General features: G+C 39.9%; 1 protein-coding gene across 3 annotated transcripts in view; it reads right to left on the bottom strand.

The window, feature by feature from the left end:
- Window positions 1-19,558, bottom strand: part of LOC109622736 (cyclin-dependent kinase-like 1) — a 76,040-nt gene that overhangs the window by 26,224 nt on the left and 30,258 nt on the right. Inside the window, exon 1 of one of the 3 annotated variants that reach the window (XM_020077177.3) lies at window positions 17,191-17,407. The exons of 1 other annotated variant lie outside the window; for it this stretch is intronic. In XM_020077177.3, coding sequence (XP_019932736.2) covers window positions 17,191-17,195 — 5 coding nt within the window. In that variant the 5' untranslated portion in view covers window positions 17,196-17,407. Of the gene's footprint in view, window positions 1-11,737; window positions 12,378-17,190; window positions 17,408-19,558 lie in introns of those variants that run through there. One more of the 3 variants, XM_020077176.3, reaches the window with a different exon arrangement.

Raw genomic sequence — 19,558 nt, 5'->3', positions numbered from 1 at the left:
CCATTTACCAGCTCAAAACCAACAAAGCAGCTGGTAAGGATGGTATCGCAGCTGAACTCATCAAGGTGGGCCCTGAAAAGTTGGCCACCTGTCTGCATCGGCTAATAGTCAGGATCTGGGAAACCGAACAGCTACCGGAGGAGTGGAAGGAAGAGGTAATCTGCCCCATTCTCAAGAAAGGCGACCATTTTGAATGTGAGAACTTCAGGGCGATCACTGCCTACAAAGTGCTATCGCAGATCATCTTCCGTCGTCTGTCACCTAAAACAAATGGGTTCGTGGGAAGTTATCAAGCCGGCTTCATCGACGGCCGGTTGACAACGGACCAGATCCTCCAGAAATGCCGTGAATACCAGGTCCCAACGCATCACCTGTTCATCGACTTCAAAGCGGCATACGACAGTATCGACCTTGCAGAGATATGGAGAATCATGGACGAAAACGGCTTTCCTGGGAAGCTGACTAGACTGATTAAAGCAACGATGAACGGTGTGCAAAACTGCGTAAGGGTTTCGGGTGAACTATCCAGTTCAATCGAATCTCGCCGGGGACTGCGACAAGGTGATGGACTCTCATGTCTACTCTTCAACACCGCTCTGGAAGGTGTGATGCGAAATTCGAAGGCGCATTATCAGCAGAAGTCGGGCCTACCCGGATAAAAACTAACCATAGGGTGTTTGGTGAAAACCATTCCTGCACCATACAGTGTACCAGCTACAATAAAGTGTATAAAACATAAAAAAACAATAAAATATTCAATGCAACTCATGAAAAATAACACAGAAAATCAATTAATTCATTTTTCAAATGCAATTCTACTCCATCGATTCGTTTCAGAGCACTCTCCCTTACATCAGATTATACTACTTTCTGCAATAGGCCTACGAATTGCGCACTGCCTTCATGTTTTCTTCGATGAAGGGTGGCGAAGCGAAACGTGGAAAACACTGAATGTGTTTCTAACACGCAAAGTTCAAAAGTCGTGCGTGAGGCGACGAGTGCGAAAATGTAGGAATTTGGGCTTTCATTAAATGTATCGGGTCTTACCATTTGTATCCATGGTTTACATTACATCCCAACGTGAGCCGAAATGAGAAGAGAATTAATACTTTGCTTTATTAAAAAAAAGTCTTTACTTCAATGTGTGAAAAACTTAAAAATTGGTAAAATTCATAAAACTAAAAAGCTTTAAAAAACATATTATGCCATTTCCAGCATAACCCGAGCAGGAATGAATAACTGCCACATAACTAGAGCATACCAAAGTCAGATATCATACCAAGACAAGGTATTGGTCGGTTGTCCAGGTATTGAAAATAACTTATTTTGGTATTTTGCAGGTATTGATACAATACTTCAACGAGTTATTGGTTTGGTGTTGAGGACTGCTTGAGGTATTATTGAATTATGGAAAAATCGCTATTTGTATGGGAATATCGCCGATTATTATTTAGGTATTGCCATACCTGATATCATTATTCACGCGTTATGCACAGAATACACACCAGTTATGATTTTAGGTATTTTACCTCTTATGCAGGGCTACTTAATACCTCATTCAGGTTGTAGGTATTCGGTTTTCCATACCTGAGTTAGTTATTCTTCAGCTATTTTCTCCTGCTCGGGAATAGACAAATTGAAATTCAAATTTCGCCCCGGTAGGAATTGAACCCATATCACATCACACTTGTTTCTTCTAAGCTGTACATCTGTAACTGTAGGTGTACTAAATTCTAGTTGGAGATGTACACTCGCTGTGATCGCATATGCGTCTTTTTCTAGTTAGCGTAACATTCCCACTGGAACAAGGCCTGTTTCTCAGTTTGTGTTTGAGCAATTCTATAGTTATTAACTGAGAGCTTTCTCTGCCAATAATGGGGTTTCAAGTGTATGTTGTGTGGAAAAGTTTCTGGATCGTCAGGAATCGAACTCGTTATCCTCAGCATGGTCATGTCAGAAACCCACCGCTGTACAGCTGTGGCTATATGGGCCCTTCATTTTCACATGAGTAACTGTTCCATATGAATTGGAAACCCACACAGATCGAAAAAAGAGTGAAAAATTATGTGACATATGACTGTGTGAAGAAATAGCCTAAGTTAAAATTCACGAATAAAAAGGAAAAAAAATGTGATATATGATGCACATGATAGGAGCGTGGGATATCACATAAGTTTACATGATATACAGTGACGATTCGTTCGTTGAGAGCTCGTAAGATGGGCTGTCTCGATGGTTGAATGTTCACTGGTTGGGGCAAAACCCAACTAAAAAGCACTGTCAGTGTCAAAATAGATGTCAAAACGAGTTTGACGTCTGACCGCCGTCGCATCACAGCTCCTGTATACAGAACGTTTACGCAAGTATGTGAGTGTTCCGTGACGTATTTCTCGTCACTTGCGTGTGTCTAGAGCATTTTGATCAGTTGTCAGTTGCCCCAACGAACGAACACGATTCGCTAATCGGGGCGCAGTCGTGACCCAACCAGCGAATCCGGACTGTATAATGTAAGTCATAAAATATCATGTAAACTTACATTATATGTCATGTAATTCAGCATGACTCTGTGTGTTTACATGACATATAACACAAATTTACATAATATATCACAAGATATATCATGTTAACCATCACAACACCAGGGCGAATTCTACTCCTTCATAACACTATGTTTACATGACTAAGCTGAAGTTTACAAGACGTGTATGTCTCATTATTTTTATCTGTGCAGTTAAGATGGGACTGATGTGCGATTACAGGCTGTACATGTTGTCCATCTGAAGTAGATTTAAATTGCGAAAAGAGGCAAACCATATGCTTTCATGGACATACTTTTTTAAACCTGAAAATCAATACATACACGGGAAAAAAATCGTTGCCGGATCCATGACTAAAATGTTATGAAATCATAAAACTTGTCGCTTCATGATATTGTAACTACAAGTCATGATATCGTGACGTTAACAACGATTATCATGAATAATAATGACTGATTCCATCAACAAAAGCCATGGCCGTCCAAAGCGTTATGAAAAAATTAGGCTCGTTTTCATAAATTGAATACCATAAAACTGAGTCATGGTAGCATGGCTCTGAGTCATAAAACTATGACGCTGAGTCATCTCAACCAGACGCTGAGTCGTATAAACATAACGCAGAGTCATAAAATCATGAATCACAACAAACGAATTTGGGCACTGTAAGCGTTACGCAAACCCTCGCGCAGAATCACCTACGCCATTTTTGTCACTTCTGTCAAGGCGCCTTTTGTGAGCGGCAGTGTTTTCCGGTGAGATTTTCTTTTTGGTTTTCGAAAAAGTGTAGTGAATTGTTCTTACTTAAATAGTAGTAAACTATATAATTATTGAACTACATTCCAGAAGTTGAAAGTGGAAAAACTCCATATTCCGGCACAAAACTCCGGCCAGCTTCATCAGCAGCAGAACAATCAAGCTCACGCACAATTCCGGCACAAAATTTTGGCTAAATGCATGACGTAATCTATGGACGCCCCCTATGTCAATGGACCATTTTACGAGAACAACTGATCGCTCATTTTATGGATGAAAATTTGACAGTATGGGGCCAGGTCATTTTGACAGATCTCACACGAGCAAGAAAAGGTCGGCAAACTGCAAGATAATTGTTCGTCTCTTTCTTGCATGTGTGTGATCTGTCAAAATGACCTGGCTAATGTCAAACATTTCGAGGTTAGGTTTCGTGGTGTAATGAAGAATAGACTTGCGTGGTGTAATGAAGAATAGACTTTGTTGTTTTTGCAGCCAAACAAGACAAAAGAAATCTCAAAAAGTGCAGCCAAATGACAAATACCAGAATCATAAAAATTACTTCAATATTCAGGAACCTTGTTCATGATTTCAGAGTGCGTGCTTCACGATAACATGACCTTAAATGCCACTTTGCACCAATTAATCCGATAGTATAAATTACAAATACTAGAATCATGCATACTGCTTATGTTTTTATAACATTAGGTAATAAATTTAGAACATGCTTTATGATAACATGACCAGTACTACCATTTTTCGCAAATCGATCCAGTACCATAAATGACAAATACTTCCACCATGAGTAATGCTCAAGCTTTCATAAATTTAGTTCATAGTTTGAGTACGTACTTCATGATAATATGAACCGACTTACCAAATTTCGCTAATAAAACTGGAACCATAAATGACAACTACTAGTTCTATGAATACCGCTTCTGGTTTTATGAATCTAGTTAATAGTTCTGGTATTCATGGGCATGATATCATGACTTAACTTACAATTTTTTGTCAATAAATATAAAAAACGTAACGCCAAGGTGACGTTACGGCAACATGAGTCATGAAAGTATGACCTTTTTTTGTGGTGTATATTTATAACATGAAAACACACATTTTACGCGAAATCATGACTCATTTAGCAGGTTTCGAGCAGCGATTTTTTTCCCGTGTATTAGGCACTTGAACATTCGTTTCAATGATTGCCCGTAATTACCTGAAAAAAAAAATCAATGGCATTCGACCTGTTGTTCCACCTGATCAGTGCTAATTAGGTCGTGACTGAAGAACTTTTATAAGAATCAAAACAATCATTAGAGTAAAGTGGGGCAAAAGTTCGAGTGGGGCAAGAGTTTCTTTTGAAGTTTTTGAGCTTAATTCGAATTATATCTTTCGGGTGTCAAGGTTGTTCGAAACCTTTTTGAAAAAGAGTCTTTCACTCCAAAAATTATGAAAATTGATCACTATTTCGAAAAGTTATGACAAAATGTTGGTTTTTGATCAAAAAATTGTAATATGCGATGGTCCTTCCAACGCATGGAATGGAATTGTAAGGAAATCGAATTCGATATTTTATTTTGGGGCGTAACTAGGTATATCTTGAAGATGCTTTAGCATGTATAACTTTTTGCAAAAAAGATTTGGAAATCATATTTTACACATAGTGGGGCAAAAGTTCGAATTGTGGGGCAAGAGTTCGAGTCATGTGGCAACTTTAGGTAAAACCCTAAAATTCTGCAAAATGTACATATTATCTCCAAAAATGATGGAATCAGTGAGAAAATTCGATCAAAGTTGAAAAAAAAGTTGTTTTATCTGAATTTGGCGGAAAACTACTAATTTTTGGTGAAGTAAATTTAACCCTGATTTAGGTAAAATCCAGATCGAACTTTAAAGTGTATTCCAGCTCGAACATCAAATATTAATTGATTTTAGGTATTCCAATTGCCAAAGTGTTGAAATAGTGTGCTACGGTTAGCAAAATACCACAAACACTAGATTCGAACTTTTGCCCCAGTGGTGGGGCAAGAGTTCGAATTAGACACACACATACAAAAAGTGTTGTAACTCAAAATTGAAAAGACATTTGGCGTAACTTTGTTCAGCAAAATTTTAGCTCATGGATGGTAGAATCACCACACGGTATTCATTTATTTATATTTGTTTCGATTTCTTGAAAAAAATTGAATTTTCGACTAAGGTCGAACTTTTGCCCCACCTTACTCTATGTATAGGTACCTGCATAGTGTGGATGGCTAAAAGAAAGTTGGCGCACAAGGATTTCCGGTATCCCTATTCTGTGGAGGCGCTTGTTGGACATTCTTCCTTGTGCAGTACATTTTGTTGCCTGTTTCTATAGCGCCGATGTAATGCTTCATTGAAACTGAGTTTTCTCGAGGAAATGCTTCCCCTATGCAAATTTCGCTCCAGAATGGAAAGTTGGCTGCATGTTTTCCCAGCAATAATTTATTGTTTTTGGCATTGGCACCAGGGTGAAAACAAACAAACCGAATGCAGTGCTGCTAATCGTGTCTGGGGGATTAAATTTCATTTTGTAAACGGTACCACGTGATTAGTGACATTATTTTGTTTCTATACATGGTTACGGGTATGATGTGTTACGGGTATGAATATTGGTTGCAATAATAAGACAAAATAATTGTTTTATTTCACTAAATGTAACATTCGTGAGTTCTTTGTGTTATATGTTTCAATTTGACTTGAATATATTCGCAAAATTTTAATACACATTTATAGGGTTCTTTCAGAATAGAGGCTCATAAAGTGCAATCCTATTTTGATTGCCAACATTCAGGCCATTTCGGGCCGCGATTAAGTACTAGAGACGTAAACCTTTCCCTGGCACAGACTTCAAGTCATAGAACTCTAGTGATGAAACCCGGAATGGGATGCCCGATTAGGATTAGTTTTCCTAGACAAAACCAAGCTACCCGAGCAGAAGAGAATAACAACATAACAAAATGCGTTATTCTGGCAAAATAACTGCATAACGGAATGAGTTATTTTTATATTATTAACATAATATATTGAGTTATAAACTTGTCTGTCATAAGCGGCAAAATAACAAGTCACATAACAAAAATTTGTTCCTGGAAAATCAATTTAATGACATGTTTTGTTAGTGTCAATAACAACTTAATAACAGTAAATTTAGGAAAAATTTCAAAAACAAATTTTGATATTAAAGAGTTATTGATAACATCCCGAAAGCAAAATTAGTTATGATATCAAATAATCGCACATGCTGTTGAATAGGATGCTAAAGTGGAGGCGATATGTGTACACTTTACCCGTGGTTAAATGAAAGCGTGTACGCATATGGCCTCCACATTAGCATCCTTTTCTACATCATATATGACTTCGTGTTGGCTGAGAATGCTATACATAATTAGACCAGCATGTGAGAATGGCGGAACAATTATTGCGAACTTCAGTTTCTCTCTTCCCTCATAGGTGTATTTTCAACTATTAATGTAATCTTTTACCACAAATAGGTAGATCCGACTTCATCCTCTGGAACGACAGGGAAATCATGTGAAAATACAAAATATTTCTGAAACATCCCATTCAAACCCATCTACAGCTGTCTGTATTAGCTTCGTTCAAACAAGTTTACTCAATAAGTTTGACATTTTTATCATTGAAATTCTCATATCAAAGGCGGAATCTGGAACGTTCCTTTCAAACCTCACCTTCAATATCGTCTGCTATATTCTCGTTTTCATGTATGTAGGGTGCTGCGCCACTTGGGCAGTGGCTGATACTCGCGAAATCGCGAAACACTGTAAATAACGTTGTTGAATGACGTAGGATTTATTTCAAAACTTGTTTTAGTTTTGATAGCAATAGCATAAAGTATTTGTACACTCCCAATAATACAATAATAACCAAATTTGTTCCACAACAAAATGTAATATTGAAATGTTATTTAATGGCTGTATACCAATAGCTTGGTCATAACAAAATGAGAATGTCCAACAAAACATGTTATGGAAGCGTGATGCCTTGATAATACAATAATAACAAAACGAGATATAAAAACAGGTTTTGTAATTTCGTAGTTATTAATTTGATATTTCCCTCTGCTCGGGTATGAACACAGCAACAAATGCTGTGAACTAAAAGGCATACCGCCAAATAAAATACAATTCCAGGATGACTGACGGACCCAAACCAATACATGAAACCTCGTCATCCTGTGATCGGAAGTTGTTATCCATCTGAATAACAGGGCACATTTATGTAATGTGTTGTGCTGCGTCAAATTGTGATGTCTTTTATTTGTGCATTTGTAAGGTAAATAATTTCTTTTATTTTTGTAACAACATGTAGCACCAGTGAGGGCATAATTGCCTTCAAAGTTCAAGAGCCTGCAGTGTTCTTATTTCGAAAAACCCAATTTTTCCAGAAATCAAGAGTTGAAATAATGACAAGCAGACAACTCACTCTACTCTCCAGCGTTAACCTTTTAATCGATCAGGTAAAATAGTCTGTAATTCGCAAACCATTCAAAACTTATTTGTTTTTGCTACTGTTTGACGTTTGCTTATTACCACCCCCTAGTGAGTCCTTTGCGAAACACAACGAATATTCACGTTGCGGGCGAGAATGTGTTTGTTACAATGATTTCAATCGCAAATTGTCCAAGTGAGACGCCTGTTTGTGATTGAAATGTATACTGGTGTTTTTTTATATAACTATGTGAATAATTATGTACAAGTTACTCTAACTGTTCGGATCAAGCCCCCTTAAAGTGAGATTAAAAAAGAGTTATGTATGCAATAAGTTGCAAAATGATGAAAAAATCGAGTTTTGCAGCGTGTTGCATACAACGTTTTTTTTTTAGTAATTACGAAAAAAACACATCGAGTGCAAAATTCTTTTGTCACACAAACGCAGAAAAGAGGCAAGCTGGCATCCACGTTTATTAGACAAACTTCCTATCAAAGTAGGCGACTCAGTACTTCCGGGTATGGGTTTTCCGTAGTTGAATTCGCCCGATAGATTTTGGCTCAAAGTAGCTGATTTGGTTGAAAATTGAAACTGCACAAGCCCTTCATAGTTTGTATGGGAATTACTATAGGAATACAATGTTTTTCATTCAATCGACCATGGCATTTCCCCAAATACTCTAGAAGGTTAGAGGATCCCGGATACTCCCAGGCTGGTCCAAAAGCTACAACTTTGCTTAACTCGGTGGAAGAAGCAGTACAGTTGATACAACAAGTGCAAGATATTCAGGTAGCAGCGGGTTTCCAGTTTGGGAAGATACTGTCCAACGTGAAGGAAGTGCTAGACCGACTAGAAGAGACGAGAACAGCGATCAGTAAACCACTGCCAGTAGACAAGGCCGTACATATGAACGTGTTCTGGGCGTCACATGGATTCCGTCAGAAGATGCCTTCACATTCAATCACCAGGGATTGGAGGAAGTTCTAGGAGCCGATTGGGCGGCACCAACGAACCGCCAGGTCCTGCGTATTATGATGAAGCTCTATGATCTTTTAGGATTCATCGCACACTTCGTCGTCCAAGGGAAGATCTTGATGCAGGATCTTGGTGGCGCAGTAACCACGCAAACTTTGGACAAGTTGGATGGAGCAGCATCAGTAGATCAACGAAGCAGTGAATCAAAATTTAACCATCGCGCAACAATAACGACAATGTCGCAACCTGAATTTGTTGCGACATTCTACCCAATGCGACATATGTTTGTCCCTACTTGAACAGAATAGGACAAAGATCGTGCTCCATGAGTTTAGAGATTTTTAAGCCTTGCATTGTGATTTTCAAGCGGCAACTTCGAGTCGGTAAACACTGCAACGCTACTGAAGATGTATCATCAAAAAGTTTCGATTTTGGTTTAGTAATAATTGATTATTCACGAGTTGAAAAGTACGCAACAAATTCAGCTTCCGTTTTGTCTGCAACAAAAAATTTCGAGATCATATCATTATCTGTTACCAGTTGGGATAAAGAGTAATCGCCGCGTATTCTTTGTTGCTTGTTTTGTGCCTCTTTTGTCTGACAATTCTCTTCACTGCAACGAAGTAAACGTTCCGCGCTGCTTCTTCAAAGACTTGTACCCACAGCAAGTCAGCGATATTCAGGTCCATGTGTTCACGGATGCGAGCGTGTCCGCCTGTGCGTGTGTAGCCTATGTTAGAATCACAGTAGATGGATAGAGTCAGTTTTCGCTGATCGCAGCGAAAACAAAAGTTGCACCTCTTCGAACACTTTCTATTCCACGCTTGGAATTACAGGCTGCCATGATGGGTTCCCGTTTACTACAAAACATCTGCTCGGCCCTAACCATCAACATTCAGAGGCGTTTCATGTGGTCAGATTCAGCAACAGTTTTTGCTTGGCTTCGCTCCGATAGTCGTCGGTATCATCAGTTTGTCTCGTTCCGTATTGGCAAAATCCTGTCGCTCACAAGTGTGGATGAATGGACCTTCGCGTGAAAAAGTTGCAGACGAAGCCACAAAATGGAACCCAGGGGCCTCGTTTGACCCGAATTGCCGTTGGTATCAGGGTCCAGCATTCCTGCAAGATCCGGAAAATCAGTGGCCTACGGAACGGCCAGGAGATACGGCGAAGCATCCAGTCGTGTTGCCGAGAAGTCATCGGATCACATACCTCGTTGTGCTTAGCTTTCAGCAGCGGTTCCTTCACGCGAACACCGAGACGGTATGCAACGAGCTGAGACAATGGTTCTACATTCCGAGGATGCGAACAGTAGTACGGAGCGTGTGCTGTAGCTGTCAGTACTGCAAAATCAGGAAAGCAGTTCCAGTTCCACCGATGATGGGATTGCTTCCAAAGGTTCGTCTACTTTTTCCTTCTAAACCATAGGGGGATAATCTGCTCAACAGACACCCTAACAGGAAGGTTAGGGTAGTGTGGGGCTGAGGCCGTCTTCTACAACAAAAGTAAAAGCCAGGACTACTCTCTCCTCGTACCCACTAAACCATTCCTATGGTCGCCAAACCCTACGTCTCTCCGGAACCACCAAGAAGGTATTGAAGAAGGGGCTAGTGCACATCACATCCTCAAGGTTAGCTGCGTAGCCTAGCAGCAACGAACATCGATGACTCGCTCTGGAGAGTCCATCACGGTAACATGCTGGCGCTTAACCAGTTTCCCGAGTTGGTCTGACTCCTTTCATTTGTCCGTTTACGTATGTCGGCGTTGACTACCTGGGTCACTTCGAAGTGAAAGTCGGTCGCAGTATTGTGAAGCAGTGGATATGTTTGTTTACGTACCTCACAGTGCGAGCTGTTCAACTGGAGCTACCACACAGTCTGTCAACCAAGTCTTGCGTAATGGCTTTCAGGCGTTTCGTGAACCGACGAAGAGCTCCGCTGAAAGTATTTTCGAGCAACGGTACCAATTTTGTGGGAGCTAGTCGTCAATTGACAGAAGAGATCCAGCGAACCAAGGCCATTAACGAGGATTGTGCGGCTACGTTCACCAACGCCCGTATGCAGTGGCACTTCAACGTTCCTGCAGCCCCGCATATGGGAGGTCCGTGGGAGCGAATGGTGAAGTCCGTAAAAGTAGCAATGGCAGCAATATCCGACAGTTCGAATCATCCGAGTGTCGAGATGTTCGAAACCATTCATTCGATAAGATGACAGTTCACCCCGAACAAACAATTTTCCCCATACAAACATTAAATGCATTTTAAAAATAGTTCTCGGCCACCAAACATTATGTAATTAAGGATTTTGACTAATTTTTGGGCGGAAAATCCGATTACGGAATAATCTGAATACCCCTGAAGCACCCAATTGTCAAGAATCACACTGGCCATAGGATGTGTAAGGTCGCCAAGCCGTGGTTTAACGAAGTTGATCATTGTGTAAAACGATATATGAATGTAGTAATTACGCGGGCATGGTTAAGGTGATACGAGACGACGAGTTATTCTTTCTATCTTCCCTCTCCTTCTAACAATTTGCCTCGCGATTTTGAAGATGGTAATTTCGATTTCTATCGCACAGAAGAGTCTGAAAATCAATCAGCATATGCAATTATATGTTTTTTTTTTCATAATATGATGTAGAATTTGAGGTTACTATCTTTGAGGCTACAGAGCAATGGCGGATATTTTCCCGACAGTCCCGTTCGTCCTTAAACGGCGAAAATTCTTAGAAACCTCACAAATCATACAAATGGAACGATTTCCTGTTTTAAAGTGTATGGGTCCGTCTATAGCCTGAGTATGGTAGTTTGAATTCGTTCTTTAGTTTTGCATACAAAAGCTGATTAAAACAGACACTGCCGCGTTTCCGGCATGTCTGTCGTTTGGGCAACGTAACACGATATCAATCAATAGCAAACAATTCAGATTTTTTTTGGAAAGAAACATGAACATAATGTCAAGCAAAACCCAAAATAACCCTTTTCATGCGTGAGTCCCTCACCTTCGAGGTAGTAATGGCAAATGGTTACCAAACAACCACAGTCGTTTTTCTCCAAACCATTTGTCCATACAGCCCGCCACAATGGTTTTGGCTTCGATCGATGGTTGGTTCCGTAGTTTATCAGTTTTTGCAACCGTGGGGGAACAGTTTTGCGGAAGATTTAATCTTTTCACGTTTAACATGTAGATGCTTTGTCTGCTACGCCCTCACATTCGCGAAATTTGCAACGCCGTATTTCGCGTAGCACAACGAATCACTTTCACTTATTCCAGTATATTCAGCATTATCACATTGTACTTATGCGTAGGGTTTCGAAAACCCCTTTAATTTGCACATTATACCGCGAGGCGCACTAAACTAGGGCTTTCATCGTAAATTGTTACTGATTGAAAATCAATAGCGACAACACGTAAACACCATGGAGCTGAACACGCGTAACCGTAGTAGGCCAAATTGTTCTCCATTCAACAGCTTATAGTCTCGGCTATTAATAACTCCGCGGGGATGAAGAAAAACTTCCAGCTTCCAAATGACTACTAGATGATATGATTTTAGCAAATTTAGATTGCAAACTAGGCTTTGGGTGCGAATCGACAACGATGTTATACCGAACAACGAAACATGTAAAATGTGGTGAGACTCGTATTGTTGGGTTGGACACCGCTACATGGTAGCTCCTAGTAACCGCCAAACAAAACAAATGCCACACAATCATTTGGTTTCGATGGCAGTGCGGATACAGACCTTATGATCCTGTGCATTTAGATAATACACGTAAACTCTTAAATATAAACCAAAATTTTTGATCGTAATGCAGTTCAAGTTTATGCATTTTAATTTATGTTTTTATTTTTATATGTGACTATAGAATCATGAATACTTGTCTTTCTTTCTGTCCGCTTTTTTTTGCTTTCGTTGCCTCTGTTCATATTTCCATGTTAGACTTTCTCCAAAACTTTTTCTAAGACTCTAAGACAAGATTGACAAGGTATGCGTTGGAGACCTCTACCAACAGTCTATGCCTCTACTTGCTCTCATGCCTATAAGTCACAGGAATTTGGGTTTTGTTAGTGGAAGAGTTAAGTCCAAAGGATCTTTGGTCAACATCTAGGCACCAGAACGATATACAGGAACAAATTCACCAAACCTCTAGCATTCTCGAGACGGAATTGTTTACTACTATTTACGTCTCCCGGACATCCAGCAGCAATATCACTGAAATCACACGAAAATGAATATGAATTCCAGCACAACAATAGTGCAGTTAATAAGATTTAAGAAGATATTATGTTAGTTTTGAGTAGTTAAGTTAGTATTTGTCAAATGAATGTAAATGTAAACAATTGGTCTCCTAAAGAGAGGTTATGTTTTATGAAATCCCATTTCGTATTTTATTGATTGAGCCGTTCCAGATTGTTTTTGTGAAACCGTGTAGAAAAATTGGTTTACCGGTAAATTTATCAAAAAAAAAAATATATATATATATAAACTTATAGGGAACTGGTATTTTCCTTTCAAACTTTCAAATATTCACGACATAAATTCTACTTTTAATAGCTAATTTTACTCAACACTACGTAATAAGCTAAATCATCCAGTAACAGAAACACGTTTAATACCGAAGGCCAACTAACAAAAACATTTTGAGGTAAAATTTGGGAAAGGCATATCACCACCACCAGCCGTTGCTCAATTTGGCTGAGCATATTCAAAATAACGCGGAACAAAGAATACGCGTAACCGTTTTGAAAACGCAGCCGCCCGCGTGCACAGTCAGCTACGATCTGTGTTGATTCTCTTGATTCTTTATTTTACACTTTATATTTAAAACCCATAATAAATAGGTAGATATTTTTTATCTGGATTAACAAGGTCTTAACTAGGTCTGGAGGACCAACTTCCGAAGAAAGAACTCACATTTAGTGAGTTTGTCGGGAGTAGGATTCGATCCTTGGTCCTCGGCGTGATAGTCATTTGCTTTAACCATCACACCAGGTCCACTCCTCATAGCTAGATATTTACATATTGGCGTTACAAAATATGGAAGAATATGTTGTGATTGTTCGTTTCAGTTTTGAGCCACTCTCGGTGGTGCAGAGAGCCGAAAGATCTTCATTCTGTCTTCTCTCCTCCTCTTCCTGCCAGCATGTACTTCGTTTTCAACGCGTTCACTCCCAAGTAACATTTTCAGAGCTCATTGGATTTTATTTAGTTTTATGAGTGATTTATTACGGCCATCGACAATTCCTATGATACAAGTTTTAATCAGTACTACAGGCGTCCTATAAAGCACCGATAAAATTATCATAAAATTAATCTGAAAAGCAACTCTTTGATTTATAAAAGGTTTTATTGTGGTTCTCAAGAGTACTTTAAAATACACCTCGAAAACAAATCACTGCATTGATGTCATGCATGCGGATATACTGTGTCATATTGCTGGCCAAAAATAACGCCAACAATAACTAAGGCTCAAACCCATATATTGTTTATAGTTCATTGACTTAAGGCCGGACGGGACGGTGGTTGAATCGTCCGCCATTGCTCTGTTGCTAGTAATATGCAAATCTCAACTTCTACTTCATATTATTGACTAGAAATTTGATCGTTCATTTGCTCACTTGTGGTGCACAATCGACTTAAGTTTCAGCTACGTCAGTGCAGTGGAAATTGATATTTGCTTCTTCAAAATCGTGAGGAAAATTGTTAGAAAGAGAGGGAAGATAGGAAAAAATACACGTCGTTTCGTGCGGCCTTAAAATGCATCGTTTTCCAAATTTCATCATAACAAAAGATAATTTCTTTACTAAACGGTTAATTATCATACGTTTGCACATTCCACAGAATATTTTTGGCCATCCATTGCCGGCCATAGTGAAATGTCATACATGTTAGATTTGAGCGCCATCTCATAAAAAATAGCGAAAACCGCAGATAGATTTATTGCCAGCTTAATATGGTAATGGACTGATTAATTACACTTATGGTGGTTATGGTGAAGAGATGTTAGGTTTATTATCATACGCACTTTTTCGTGGCTGCTGCCATATTAGACAGGACGGCAGGTAAACATGATTCCCTATTCGGGAATGTTTTTTTTATTCCAATGATTGCAAAATCTACAGCTTCACTTTTTTTAAAATTATTAATTTTATCAAAAACTGCACTTTTTGAGAGGCGCTTTCACTTTCCACTCCCGTATTCGTCTTGCCTTGAAATTTCGTTGTTTTTGGGAACTGACCTTTATTATGTTGGCATAGACGAAAGAAAAGAATTTGTAAATTTAATGGGGAAATGAATATTTCCGCAGGGCCCATCTGCCACACAAAATAAAATACATACTTTACATTTATTTCAAACATGACCTGATCAACCAGATTATAATAAAAGGCATAATTATCGGATAGCCAGTTTTGAATTGAGGTTTTTAGAGGTACCTAGACTAAATGGTGCAGCAGGGATTATAATCCCGGGGCATAACGAAACCCCCCCGACTCCCGCTTGCGAGTCGGCCGCATAGTCGCCGGCCCGGCTAAGAATAGGGTCTACTAACCCCAATTCAAGGTGTCAAGCGACCCGTGCCGAGGAATGAGTGATCAAGGGGGTGAAAAAGATGCTCGATCTTTAACGGAACCTTTGGGGTACCTGGGCACCTCCCACAGTAATTCGTCCCTTACCGCGTTAATGCAGGGCCCTGGTGTGGTGGACTTTTTTCCCGTACAACTCGTGGGATGTAAAATGAAAAAAATCGAAACAAAATCAAAACATAGGTGCAGGTAGTAGTGGTGCTGTCTATTCCTTCGCAAGGAGCGGATTGATGAGGTCTCCGGTAAGGAGAAATGAGCAGATAGGCGCGGGAAGCTGCGTACGTAGCTCAAGCGTGGGAGCTCTGATCCACTCTCCGGCAAGCCAGCCGGTGGAGATAATGGCCGGAGCGTGGTTGCTGAGGGCCGTCAGCCAAGAAAAGAAAATACTATCGGCGATGGAGGCGGCTGAGCACCAGCTTGGCAAAATTATTGACTTTGCGTCCACGAAGTCGAACATCAGCTAGGACCTGAAAACGGCCTTGAATCAACTTCGGGTGACGATGAATGCAGCCAAACAGGAACTCGCGATACACGCGATAATGACTGCAGTAGCGGCGTAACCTGTGAAGGAGAAGGTGTCGAAGTTTACCCAAACGGACGCCTTTGCTTTTGTGGGTAGTCCAAGAAGAATGGCGGATGCGAATGCTCGTGACAAGCACTCGCAGAATCGTCTGGTGGTGCCCGTGAAGCCAGGCGTATAATATCCCCGAAGGTCGGCAGCAATGCCGGTAAGTCGGACCCCAGCCAGGGTTCCCGGAAAGCTGGGAAGGATGGGCCTGAAAAGGCTGGCCCGTCCCGGAACGATGGGAACAAGGGGTTGCGATCGTTGGTAGGCCCTCACCTGTTACAGAGTAGGGCGAACCAAGGGGAGGACACTCCTTGGACTAAGGAGGAGCGGGGGAAGAACAAGACGAAACCGCTGGTAGAAGGGAAAAAAGGCCAAGCCAAGGCGCAGAAGGGGAGGTACCAAGCGCGAGAAAGGCGACGCGCTCGTCATCAAGACGGAACAGTCGAAGTACTCGGACGTCTATAAGGCGAAGCGAAGCGACGCCAAGCTCGAAGGTCTGGGAGCCGACGTGCGCAGTATTGGACGTACTCGTATGGGCGAGATGAACCTGGAGCTGGAGCGCGAGGGAGAAGAGGTGAGGGCTTTCACGCATGAGGCGATTCTGAAGATCAAAGACCTAGACGAGGTCACCTAAGTAGAAAAGCTCGTCACGGCACTGCGGCAACAGTGCCATGTGCATGCGGTGCGGCTGCCGCAGCCGTTAGGCTACGGAAGAGCCCAGCAGGAACACAGATAGAAAATAGGGAGGATAAAGGTATAAAGTGGACAAGGGAGGGCTAGTAAGGCTCTAGTGATCCTCAGGCCTATTTTTTCAACTGCTTGCCTGTATTGCACGGTGCAATTTGCGGAATATAAGTAGCCGATAAATTCACAATGCTTTGGGAGTAGAATAACCTCCATAAGAAACATTACAAGACATTTTACGGCAACATAGAGAACTCGGCATCACGAGCGGCCGCACTTTGGTGACCACATGAGTCTGAGTTAACAATAGAGGTATAGATTTTTTTAAACGCTGATTGATTTGTATGCTTTAAAAAAAACAGACATTCTTTAAAATCAATTTCTGATAAATGTTTCTGGGATTTAAGCTTACTTGGAAGAAAAAGAAATTTTGCTATAAAATGCAATTCACACAGTAGCACAAAATTTTCATCGAACAAATATTCAATGCAAGCAATACATTGAATGACCTTCATTGTACCTCTTTCTTCCTCTAAATTATAAATTCGACGTAACAATTTTACATCAATCGAAATGCAACGGCTCAATACTATTCGGCACAATTCAAAACTTACCCCATTTCACGGCGTTGACCATAGCATACCGAAAACGAGGTTTGCCAATCTCAAACAGGTATAGTCCAGTGCAGTCTCAACTATGCTAAATATCGTATATTGCAAAAAACGGAAACAAATTGAACTAGTTTTCCGCAAATGAAGCACAATTTTCCAGCATAATTATTTTCCACCTCTTTATGTACACAACGAACCACTGGAACTGACCACAACAGGCATGTCCTTTGCTTTATTGGCCGTAGCCAAAGTAATAAAAGGCGCAAACAAAAATGTGTCCGAGTGATTCACTGTGCAGGAATTGTTGTGGTTAACGCGTTTTCGTTGATTTTCGATTTTTCACAGTTAATCTGAAGGCCCCATATGATCTATGCGGAAAACGCGCAGCAATTCAACAAAACCACGCTAAGGGAGTCATGGGTTCGGTTCTTGGATTTTCAACTAACAGAGAGAACATTCTACAAATAGCTGTGGAAATGCTCATAGATTTTTTAGCTGTGAAGTAGACACTTTTCCTGTTAGTATCTTACGCCAATAAGAAGAAAACAACAAGAAGAAGAAAAAGGAAGAGCAAAAGAAGAAGAGGGAGTAGAACAACAACAAGAAACAAGAACACAACAAATAAAAACTGTATTTCTCCTTTTTAAAAATTAGGTTTTTGTAAACCCGTTGCATAAATAACTGTTAATAATTTAACCAGATCACCTAAAAAGTTTTAACGCATTTGAATATGTTTGAAAATAAAATTTGGAAGATTCTCCAAATTACAATATTTTTTTCGCGGCAGAAGGGTTAACTACTAATCAGTGTCTAGAATCTACGGTTCAATGACAACTTTTGTTTGCCGGCTTCACATGTTTCGATTACATAGCATTACTATATCTATATCTAGGTATTACTATTTTTTTACACATGCTTTAAAGCAGATTATGGTTGGAGTTCAGCCATATTTACGAAGCGGGGATTTTGCAAGACGATATTACGGATGACGAGTCAAATTCCCGGTCAATCCAGGAACTTTTGTTATGGATATTTACTTGACTTCTAAGTCTAACAAACAGTTGTCGTCAAAGTTGTGAATATCCACCGTGCTGGGGTTTTGTCAGGATGAATGAGTGTCAATGGTGTGGGCTCGTAGTCAGATTTTTTCGAAATAATTTCTGGAGTAAATCGTGAATGATTCTCAGCAAGAAGCGTTTCATGATTTTTTTTCAAAGAATTCGACAAGAAGAAATTTTTGGATGAATAATTGCTGGAAGAATTTATTAAAGACAAACGTCTTGACATCCCGCTTTAACAGTGCATCAAAACTTTAAACGCACAAATCTCAAGAAGCAAGCTTCACACAAAGCATTTTATTATTCTGTTCTTGCTCACTTGTAATGAGCTTAAAATAAGAGGATCAGGTGCGCTGGTTTTGTTTACGAAGAGATTTGTGCCCTCGAAATCGTAAGTAGGTGCCAAAGTCGGCCATTGTGGCGGCCATTTTGGGATTCTAACAAGTCTGTCCTTAAGCATTTCCAAGATGAAGCTTTGGATGAATGAGTAGATGAGGAATTATTGTGGAACTCTTGTATGAATTAGTGTATGAGTTCATAGAAAGATTTCTGGATGGTTCTTAAAAGTGGCTCTAAAGAAACTCATTTTGTTGTTATGATTTTTGTTATTTGGCCGCCTATGACAGACAAGTTTATAACATAATAAGATACATATGTTAATAACACAAAAATTACTGATTCCATTATACAGTTATTATGCCAAAATAACATATTTTATTGTGCTGTTGATATTCTTTTCTGCTCGGGGAGGAATTATTGTGAAACTCTTGTATGAATTAGTGTATGAGGTCCTAGAAAGATTTTTGGATGATTCTTAAAAGTGGCTCTAAAGAAACTCCTTCTGGAATCGTTGGAGGACTTTGTGGTGGATTTTCAAAAGGAATTGCTGGAGAAATCTTTGTTAGAATTTCTGGATAAATCTGTTGAATTCTTAAGGAAATATTTAGATCATTCCGAGAAGATTTCACCACAGACAAACAGACGTAACACCTTGAACGATTTTCATGGAAATCCATCGCCCAGTTCACACTACCATCACCTGGTAGCAAAGTTGCACGAATCACTGTGTTGTGCAATATTGTCAACAGAAGGCGCTAGTGTGAAACATCAAACGCCTAGAAAAGTGATGCTGGTTGTGAAAGCCACAACTATGAAAATTTAAAATGATCGTTAAATGCGTGGTCGAAGTAAATTTCTCAAGTGTTACGTCTGTTTGTCTGTGATTTCACTTCAGGAAATTATTTGGCTACAAAGGGGAACCTTTGGCGAAATGCCTAAATCATTTTCAGAATCAATTTTTAAAGGAAACCGAA

The sequence above is a fragment of the Aedes albopictus genome, chromosome 1 (genome assembly GCF_035046485.1).
Source record: "Aedes albopictus strain Foshan chromosome 1, AalbF5, whole genome shotgun sequence".
NCBI classification, from domain to species: Eukaryota; Metazoa; Arthropoda; class Insecta; order Diptera; family Culicidae; genus Aedes; species Aedes albopictus.
The sequence above is the reverse complement of the archived record's forward strand: the minus strand, read 5'-3'. Positions and strand labels throughout refer to the sequence as shown.